This window comes from Eurytemora carolleeae, unplaced genomic scaffold (assembly GCF_000591075.1).
Source record: "Eurytemora carolleeae unplaced genomic scaffold, Eaff_2.0 scaffold120, whole genome shotgun sequence".
Taxonomy (NCBI): Eukaryota; Metazoa; Arthropoda; class Copepoda; order Calanoida; family Temoridae; genus Eurytemora; species Eurytemora carolleeae.
In genome coordinates this window covers 351,486-362,572 of record NW_019396077.1, presented here as the reverse complement: position 1 = coordinate 362,572, position 11,087 = coordinate 351,486, and the positions used below count along the sequence as shown (strand labels likewise).

Sequence of the window (11,087 nt, the reverse complement as noted above, 5' to 3'; positions counted from 1 at the left end):
TATAGTTTTGGCTTTGTAATACAATATTATGGGATGTTATATAGTTTTGGCTTTGTAATATAATATTATGGGATGTTATATAGTTTTGGCTTTGTAATATAATATTATGGGATGTTATATAGTTTTGGCTTTGTAATATAATATTATGGGATGTTATATAGTTTTGGCTTTGTAATATAATATTATGGGATGTTATATAGTTTTGGCTTTGTAATATAATATTATGGGATGTTATATAGTTTTGGCTTTGTAATATAATATTATGGGATGTTATATAGTTTTGGCTTTGTAATATAATATTATGGGATGTTATATAGTTTTGGCTTTGTAATACAATATTATTCATCAAAAATTATTCAGTTATCATTCAGAGAATTTGTTGGCTAGATGAAAAATTACGTTTTCGTGTTTTGGGCCAAATATTTATTAGAGATTTCTTTCTTTCAATATTTCTTCTCTTAAAGTTATATATACTGCATATATCATTGTTTTGTTGAAGGATGAAAATATATTTGAATGAAGATAAACTATCGGATAATTTATCTTTATATTTATTTATCAAACATATATTTATATGAATTTATTCTTGATTGATTTATATCTATCTATAATATAACATAGACATTCTTATATATGTTCCCTATAGCCGACCAAACGCCTGGACCGAATGGGCTGACATTAGTTGAAGACACTCATGGGTAGCCCCTTGGGTGACATAGGCTAAAAAAATTAAATTTTTTTTCTTCAAAATTTTTTTTTTTAAATATTCGATTTTTAAAAAATCCACGGGCAATGCCAAGCACACAAAGGGACAGTAAGCGTAGTTTCAAGTGACCCTCAATGCAAAGATGCTAATGCCCGATTCACAATAGTACCCTTGAAACCTTTATCTGATCAATAATGTGGAGGATATTGTCGTTTTCTTTGCTTCAAAATGTTTATTCATGTCTGTTTTCCTGCAGTAGAAATGCGCAAGTCACTTTTGTAGAGAAACCGCACAGAACCTTGAAGAAATCAATTATAGATTATACTAATAATATTCTAATTATTATTTATACATAAGGGTGTACCTTTCAACATTATAATTATTATTTATGCATCAATTAATACATATACATGGTGGAACACATAGAACTGTGGAAAACGAAGACGATTGTTTGGACTCAAGTTTGGATCATAAATAGTCTAAGAAATATGAAAAACAGGAATTTCCAGAGCAATTTTCTAGGCCTTTACTTACTTATACTTTTTTGTAATTCTATATACATGTACATTTTAGGACTATAAAACACATGTACATTGCACATTTTAGGACTATAAAACACATGTACATTGTACATTTTAGAACTATAAAACACATGTACATTGTACATTTTAGGACTTTAAAACACAGGTACATTGTACATTTGAGGACTATAAAACACTTGTTTTTAGTTTTAGTTTATAGGAATTGATAATCGGCAAAATTACTACACCAATTTGCCTCAAATTTTGGAAACTCGGTAGAACCACAAGAATGTTCATAGTTTGGTTTCAAACCAGTCAGTTAAGTGGATTGACTTTTATAGTGAAAATTTAGTAAAGCGGCAGGTCGAAAGCTAGTTCTTTGTTAATTAAGAAAAGTATAAGTTTGAAATAACATAATCTTATATTGTGCATAAACAGAGGAATTCAGGCCTATAGAGCTAGGTAGAGTAAAATACAACCAAGCGAGACGGAACCTGCTCATCCAGCCAATGAGTATAAAAAGTAGGAAGGGAACAGAGATATGTCTTATTTTCGCATTTTAATGGACAAGGTTTGGTGTAAAAAAAATTATATATGCTGTTTTTTTAATTGTTTCTTTTCTCTTTTCACATGTTATGTGTACGAACCACCTTCCCCCGTCCTTATTTTATTCTCATTGGTTAAACATACGCAAAACATTGTTTTAGTTACGCTAGAACTCGGACCGAAAAGTTACGCATTTATCAAAGTGAATAATGAAAAATATTTCGTACCAACCGAACTTACAAGAAAAAACCAGGAAAAACGAAACAGTGATTTGTGTTTCGTTTAAATACAAAGATACAGAAATACGTGATAAAAACAAAGTTTGTCACGAACCTATAACATGTGTTGTACGCAAAAAAGAATCTAAAAAAATAATAACAAGGGAAGATGGGGGTGAATATACTTACAAATCCTTGGAGCGAGCAACAACTCCCGGAGAGTCTAAAGGAGGTTTGATAATCAATTATTGGGCTAAAATGATATTAGTCGTTGTAATTATGAGTGACCCTTTTCTAAATCTTAAAAAAAACCAATTAATCTTGTCAACAATTTGAAAGGTAACGCCGTTTTTCAAAAACAATAGAAATGGATTTCTAATTCGTACTTATTAGATAAAAACTTTAGAATGAGATATCCTTAATCCTGATTACTTAATCTGAGTATCCAATGTACACACTTTTGATTTTCTTCTTAATCCGTTCTTTCTTGGATATAGTAGAGAGAAAAATCAAAAAAAAGATCACTAGAAATGATGTTTACAGTCCCTTTCAGAGTTTTTCTTTTTCTTTTTGCTTACATTTACATTTTTTGGAGTTACAAATTTGAAATGGAAACTGTGAAGAATTTTCGTAAATCTTCGAACAATAAACTGAAAATTCTCAATTTTTTTAAAATGAACACAGCTGACTCAAAACTTATAGGTAAACGTTTAATTGAGTTTCGTCTTTTATCAAATCTAAAATCATGAATATGTTAGAATAACAATATAAAGTTTACAGCGTATTTCTGAAACAGTTGTTTGATCATTTTAGAGAAAGAAATTGATCCTTTTACTCATCATTTTTTCTTCCCGTGCTGGTGGTGGATTAAGGTAAAGATTTTTTATTAAACAATAAAAATAAAAAAATAAATATCCAAATTGATTTAGAAATATTTTAAATTTAAAAAAGGAATATATTATATAATATTTACCATTAAAAGACAATACTTTAGCAAAAGACCAAGTTGGGTTTTCAGATCGTTAATTTTAAGGAGTTGTAGGTCGTTATTAATGCCTTATGTTTGTGGGTCACCCTATGTAATTTACAGTGATAACCAGGAAACTCTGGGATAGGAAGTCTGCTTTAAACTTAAGTTATGACTTTAAACAGTTCAATGAACATAAAAACAACAATTGTGCAGTGTAAACAGACCCTTTTCACTTAATAAGTGATTTGAAAGCTTACTAGTAAGGCTATTTGCTTTGTAACAACATCAAATGCACTTCAGTCTTGCTTTCATGTCGTCTTCCTATTCTACAGTTTTCTGGTTCTCACTGTATACTAAAATGACATTTATGTTTTGATAAATCTCAAAAGGACTGTAAGCGAAATTTCAAGTTACCTTCCATTTGAAAAATGACTATTCGATTAGCTATGGTACCCTTAAAAGCTATGTCTTACTAAGTGTGAATTAGATATCCATAATTTTCTTTTTAAAAAAATGATTATTTCCATTTGTGGTTTCTCTACAAGAGTAACTCTCGCATTTCTGCTGGAGAAGAACAATGCAGAAAAAATATTATATAAAACTTTTCAAGCTAGTAATCCATCTACTAGACGGAAATATGAAAGTTACCATTATGTTTAATATATCTTCAGAGAACACACGGAATAGTATATTTGCATGCATTGCATAAAACATAAAACATAAAGTTGATAATTCTCTTCTTAAAATAAACAATACGGATAATTGATATTTTCAATTTTTCTGATATTAAAATCAATAAAGCCCTGATTTTGCTAATTTACTCTTTTAAAGCTTAAGCTATAAAAACATAGAGAATAGAATATATATTAGAGTGGAATTTAGACAATCTCTCGGTATGAATTTTTTCAGTCCCTTTCAGCCTGAAAGGGAGTTCAAAGTGTACAAATCATGTAAATGTTCACAAATTATATGCAGTAGAGTACATTAATACAGTATGTTCCCTAGACTATCCATTTCAATTTCGAATATTTTAAAGCTGTTAAATAAACTTTATAAAATGAATTAGGTGAATAAAAAACATCATTTAATTTATAGTTATAACGGATAATCATCGTTAGTAAATTGAAAGGCATGGAGTCTATGTGAAATGATCATTGGTCAATGATGAAACCATCAGCCTATTTCATAAATTTGATTTTCTTTTAATATTAATTTTAGATTTTCAATAAAATGATATTCCAGGGCCCAAAAGGTTATATAGCACAAATATGTGAAGTACACCTGCAGTATGGAAACAGTACAACAAAATGGCTGTTTTACACTTTTTTCAAGAAAATTCCCCTCTAATACATATTCTATTCTCTATGTATAAAAACAAACGCGTTGCACGGTGATACGGTCAAACCAACAGCAAAGGCCTGGCGACACTTACAAAATTGTTTCAATAGTTGATGATATATGATTTTGACTAATCAAGTTTATTTTAGACTATCGTGCTCGGGGTTTTCCTGATTCCTGTTCGGATTTTCCTCTGTTCTGTATTATGCTTAATAAATATATTAATTGGTAATAATTAAACCTTTATACATCTATACGAACATATAATAATGGCATATTATGAAACGGGAAGCGCCAGAATTATATATATTTTTTTATATCTCATGTTTCTCTCTTACCAAAAATATTTACAAAGATTTTACGTGTATTCAGGGGTTTGGCAAGGGGAGGGTGCTAGTATCCCCCCCCCCCCGATTCTTTATTCCTATAGTTCCTCATATTTTCTCAATAGTCAGTAGCAGTCCCCTTTGCAGCCCACTGTAGAACTAAAGAAATAAAATCATTGTTAATTTGCAAATATTTGGCGCACCTCACAGAAGGGTAAGAGTACTACCGACTCTCCGGAGGTTAAATCGTTGTTTAAAATTATGCACCCTTTTTTTAATTTCTAAAATAGAATATGTTTCTATTCTATAGCCCTGGTAGTATCCGGGTTCTGGGATCCTGGTCCAGAGAAACCTCATCAGGGTTGGACCAAGCAGATGGCAGATTTAACCTACAGGTCTAGTTCCTATATTTCTTTTTATTATGTATTATGTACTCTATGGGCGGCGCAAGGGGTGGAGGACAATAATTTTACAATTCCTCGCCATTAGTATATTTTCCACTGCAAACATGACAGGAGGTGAAGGTCAATTTCATGTGACATTACTGGTAGAACTTTGTGACTGCATAGCTCCTCTGATTCACAATATTAGAAATTCAAAACATTTTTCTTCTTCTCAATATCTCTTTAATATGATCGGAGTTAGGATTGAAAACATTTAAGAATCTTACGTGAAATTTACTTTAGTTTAACGTGACTCATATCCCCTCCGAAAAGCTTTAGGTTCAGTAAAAAATCTGAAAAAGAACCAGATTTGTGAGGCTGGTTTGGTTTCAGTTATTTGAAATCTAACGTGTTTTGGTCGAAAATTCAACAAACTTATGGATGATTTTCTATACTTTTTCATTCAAAATGTATATGCTGACAAAAAAGTATTTAAGGAAATTAGGCTATGAAATTATGTGTGATGGGTCAAATTGTGATCGAAAGTCACAGCTTTCTTAAATATTGACAGAACCGTTAAATCCACGTGTCCAATTAATAATGGACTTTTAAAATATTGCAAATAGACTTGAAAGGCATCATACCCGAATACCTAAGTTCGCAAACACACTCAAGTAGTCTACCACACTGGACTAACCAGGGCGAGATGCATTTTAATTCAATCTCGTATTGGTCTATAATTCTTTAAACATACGAAGTTGTCTTTTAGATCTTTTCGTTTAAAAAGCATTGGCCCACAAAAATGTATGAAAGAGAAAAGGCGATAAAATGATGTTTAATAGATCAAATTGTGACCGAAAGTCACAGTTCTCTGGGATAAGGACCGAATCGTTAAATCCGGTGGTAGGAACCCGGAGCATGAAACTCATTAATTTTTCGAACTACATTGGATTTTTTTCTCACCTTTTTAATTTCTATGTTTAAGACAAATATGTTTTTTGGCATTCTCCTTCCTTTAAATTTATTCAACTATCATAACTAGTTCTTTTATTTTTCCTCTTTCTTTTCCTTTCTAATTTTGTCTTCCTTTTCTTTAGTTTTTTTTCCTTCCTTTCATATTTATTTTTCTTTTATCTTCTTATTCCTTTTTCATCATGCCACTTGATAGATAACACCAACCCATTTTTCTATATGTATGTGATCGATATCTCGATTATTAATTCTTGAAATTATATTTATAAAGGTAAGTACTATAGACAACAATAGGTTTTACTCCTTCTCCTCCTTCCCACCTTTATACCTGTATTCATCTATTGTAAAAATACTGATTTGATAATTATCTAATTAACCTTCTCCTCTATACTGTAAAGGATTGGAAACCTGATGGTTGGTTGTGCTGGGATCAGGGTTCAGTTATCAGGGTGTGCCCAGGTACTGTATACACTTTATATGAAAAAAAAATAATAATTTTTCTTTTTTACATTTCTCAAAAAAAAATTTCTAATTGTTGGATTTCTAAAATCTTTAATAATCTAAATATTTTCGAGTCGATTTTTCTATTTGATTCTGACCGTTCAATTATACCATCTTAGAGGTCATTTCTGATCCCACAAAAATTTTCCCATGATCGGTTCAGCCGTTTTGTCGTTTATTGGATACAAACAAACCAGCACGTCAACTATAAATATCTATGATTAAGGATAGTAGAGCGCGGATACTAGTTGCTGCCCCACACACCTCCTACCTGGATACCCTACTGGTTGGTAGGACCGGAGCAACTGCAGTAGTAGCTGCTGAGTTCTCCGTCTCCTGTCTAGGAGTTGTTGGAAACTTTATCCGAACCATCTGGGTCAACAGAGAAACCATAGAATCCAGGAGATATTCATTGGATTCAATCATATCAAGAGCTCAGGTCTAGATCAAGTTTCATGACTCTTCTTTTAATTAACGTGTATTTTTAAAATATCCATGAGTTCCATCTGTGAAGCTGAAAACAGTAAAGACAGTTTAGATGTTGTATGTAAACTAATTCTGAATTTCTGAATATTTAATCTTTCATCCAGCCGGTAAAGAAAATATCTAAAGGCTTGTCTAATATGTGTACTGTGTATAAATATATTTTAAACGTTACATACATATTTCATGATTTTATAGAAGTTTTGCTCTTTTGAGCGCCTTTTTAAACAACACTGAAGCCGGGGAAGAAGTTTTTTATAAGCGGAGCGTAAACAGTCGATTCAGCTTCTTAAACTTACCTAATGGTTACTAAATCTTAGAGAGAAGAAAGTCCTAGAAGATTTTTATTTACATGGAACTATATACACTATATTTCTTAGTATATTTATATCAAAATGATATTTTCATGGGAAATATATCTTTAATCTGACTTTACATGTTTAACCTGAGATATCATAAAATGTTGAATTTGGAAAACTATCTCCTGGGGACGGGGTCCATTTATGTAGAGCTTCAAGAATCCTTTTTCTTTTTTTTCTACAATTTCCGTGTGAAACTTTATCTTTAAACTTTTCAGAGAGAATGAATGAACATTTTCTTCTATAGTTTGTAATTAGAAACCTTCTTCTTAAAAATAACGCACAAAAATGTCAACAAGGGAATTGAAAAAATAATATATATACTTATTTACGGGTCTTCTGTTGAAAATATTTGATTCTTTTTTAGCAAGATGAAATCCTGAAATAAATCAACAAGATATATATCTATAAAAACCATTTATTTTATTTTTTGTACAAAACTATGAATTCAAGGCGGATTGTCCCAGCTTTCCGATTTTCTCATAAAAAGAATTAGAATTTAATGACGTAACCTAAACTTTCTTAAACCCAGAATATGAAGGTTAAATGACAAAAACATCCTTTGAATTGGGAAACCCTTTAACAAAATTTTCAAAACTAGGATAATAATTGTTTAAAGGGAAGGAAGGGAACACACTTTTTACTAAATCTTCTTTCGGGTTCATGCCCGTTTACATAACAAGAATAAACCCATTTAGTTCAGCCGTTTTAGAGAAGAAAAACAGGCGAATAGATGCACAGTCTAGATATTTGCATGGAAATTCTTGGATTATTTGTTTGATTGATGCGAGGGTTAGATTACTCTTCTCTTATTACAGGATCCGTCCTGGCCACAGGTTCTAATATTTCCGGAGGGAACCACAACCAACGGACAAGCTCTGCTTAAGTTCAAACCCGGAGCTTTCCTACCCAGAGTACCAATCCAACCCATCACTATACACTGGGAGAACAGATTTAATACTATAACCTGGACATATCAACAGAATATCTCCGCTCCGATCCTTCTCTTTCTAACCCTGGCTACTCCTGTTACTAACTGCAGGATACACTTTCATCCAACCCTGTATCCGGACCTACAGGATACACAGAATACACAGGATACACAGGATACACAGGATACACAAGATATTCACATCTTTGCAGAAAGGTTAGAATAAGAATTAGATTACTTGCAAATTGGTTGGTTTGTCTTATTTAAGCTTGACCAAGCAGTTGTTCTTGAATACAATTTTTTTCTAAACATAAACAAACTTAATAATTCAGTTCAAATAAATATGGAAATGCTAAATCTTGTCAAGATAATATCCTTGATAATTTAGAGAATTAAAAGTGTTTGTCACGTGGGGAAAATTGTTAGAAATTCTCAATTTTTCAGAGGATTTCACTCAATTTTCTCCAGTCACGGTTTGAATGAATTTTTTGTATGAAAATTAAAAAGCCCGCTGAGAACTTTTCAGGTTGAATTAACAAAAAATATAAATAAAGAAAGGACTTTGGAAAACAAATCTAGTCTTTACAAGAGATCTTTATCCTCCTTACAGATTGTTAAACATTGATGTTATTTCTATTTCTAGGACCAGAAGATTGATGGCTGAGAGTTTAGGAGTGCCCCTGTCCAACCTATCTGGGAAGGATGCTTATCAGAAATATATCAAGAACAAAAAATAAAATTTTTAATATTTTTATCTTATTTGATGGATAAATTGATTTAATATTAATATAATGAAATATCTACTTCATTTAAAAACAAAATATTTTTTAACAAGGATTACGGACTAAAGTTATAGGTTTTAATATTTCATTGGAACTATTAAAAGCCAGTGATTTCATTTTGATTAGACTATTCTGATGTAGAACAATGGTTTATGTAAAAGAAGTATTTTCAATAGATATAAAGTTCTTGGTGGAGAAACCTTTTACAAACTAAGTGCTTATATAAGAGGGAGGATTAGATATTAAGCCGGGCCCCCTCCTCTGACAAATTCTTAAACACGACAAACACCCCAGCTGAACATGAAATTTCAGCTATTATCTATCTTATATTATAACTAGCTGAAGAGATCAGCGTTGTCCGTGGAATTTTACGTAACATTTGAAAAAAAATGTCGAATTATTTTTAGCCGATGTTTTTCAGCCCATTCGATACAGCCGTTTAGACAGCTATAGCTAAAATATATATATGTGAGCGAAGAGATTTATTAGATTTGTTTTTAAAGGTTACTAGCTGATGTGCCGGGTTGCCCGTGGAAAAAAAGTTTTGATTTTTGAAAGAAAAAAAAATAGAATTTTTAGAGAAAAAAAATTCAATTTTTTTAGCCTATGTTACCCCCGGGGTACTCTTGGGTTCCCTCTAAACATGTGAGCCCATTCGGTCCAGCCGTTTAGCCAGCTATAGCTAACATATATACTAGTACTAGTAGTAGTAGTACTAGTAGTAGTACTAGTAGTAGTACTAGTAAATATATATGAGCGAAGAGCTTTATTATATAGAATCATCCTTTAATCCTCCAATTTTATGATAATTTATTTGTATAAATTTTTCTAAAAATTTTTTACAATTAATTAAAAAGACAATGAAAACCTTCACTCTCGCCAAAACAAAAATAAATCCTGCAGTTAATAAATTTTTGTTTTTACTGCGTTCGAAAATAAGGAAAACTGGTTTCTGTTTTAGTATAGTAAATCTTAATTGAAGAAAAGATAAGTACAGATCGTCTAATTTTGTGTGCACTGTGGTGTACTTTTTACTGTTAATTGAATTACATCTTTGGAAGATGTAATAGTTAAATAGATGGAACAGTTGAAAAGTGTTGAAAATATACAGCCTGAATTGATTATATCGTTGAAGGGAACACGAGGGAGGCGGTGCAGAGCATCCATGAGTTCTGCAAACAGACCTCCGGAGCCTCCTGATTCGCAGAATGGACTTTTAGCTAATCAAAATCATCTCTGATGCTCATGATACGTCTGACAGGCTCCCCAACTCTGTCGAGGGAGGGAACCCCCGGACGCCATAAGTCACCGCTATTCAGACACGAGCCTCTCAGATTTGCTTGGCAGACTGAGCCTCCGTTATGCAGAAATGAGCATGCGTAATACATCAAAATGTACCTGTCTAATAAAGGGAGGTTTTTAAACTTGTGTTTTTAGTTTAAATAAAAGATTTTTTTTTTTCAAATTTTTCAACATTGTGGCATGAGAGGTTTCTCAAAGATGAGAAGTATTTATCAATTATCATAAATAGTGCCTAATTATGACTAATAAAGTTGTATATAAAACTTTAAACATTTTTTACATGAAAAGGAAAATATTTAGAGAAAAAAATTTGAATTGAATTTCATTTCATTATTTATAATCTTTTATTTCAGCAATACTTTTTTTTGTAGTTCAAATTAAATCTTAGAAAATTTGTATCATTTATTTGAATCTTAACATTTTAAAAAATGTATTTTTTAGATTAAAGATTACAACAAAATAAACTAAATTTACTCCATAAATATTTCTTCAAATATCTTGCTTTCTGCGTAAAAATATTTAAAGTTTTAGTATAAATCTTATAAACCAATTTGAGTCCATATATGTTTCTAATCTTGACAATCAATAAATAACTCTAATCTTTAGTAAAATTCGTATGTCACTACGTCAAAAAAAATTGTAAAATGTTTCATTATACAAGATTTAAGATTTAAAAAAAGCTGTGCACTGCATAGCGAAGGCACAGTCTGGATAGCAGAGGCTTGGTCTGCATAGTGGAGGCTCGGTCT

At 31.3% G+C, this 11,087-nt stretch overlaps 1 protein-coding gene across 2 annotated transcripts; it reads left to right on the top strand.

Annotated features, from left to right (window-relative positions):
- The first annotated feature begins 1,943 nt into the window (after positions 1-1,943).
- On the top strand, positions 1,944-9,055 carry LOC111714703 (lysophosphatidylcholine acyltransferase). Of its 2 annotated transcripts, none has more exons than XM_023489858.1 (8): positions 1,944-2,223; positions 2,805-2,863; positions 4,449-4,527; positions 4,936-5,020; positions 6,379-6,439; positions 6,708-6,920; positions 8,142-8,470; positions 8,898-9,055. In XM_023489858.1, exons 1-8 carry the CDS (start codon positions 1,983-1,985, stop codon positions 8,989-8,991), a joined length of 1,161 nt encoding a protein of 386 aa, XP_023345626.1. In that variant the 5' UTR covers positions 1,944-1,982; the 3' UTR covers positions 8,992-9,055. The 2 variants fall into 2 exon arrangements, with proteins under 2 accessions (XP_023345626.1, XP_023345634.1); XM_023489866.1 differs by lacking the exon at positions 1,944-2,223 and adding an exon at positions 2,647-2,693.
- Positions 9,056-11,087: the final 2,032 nt, after the last annotated feature.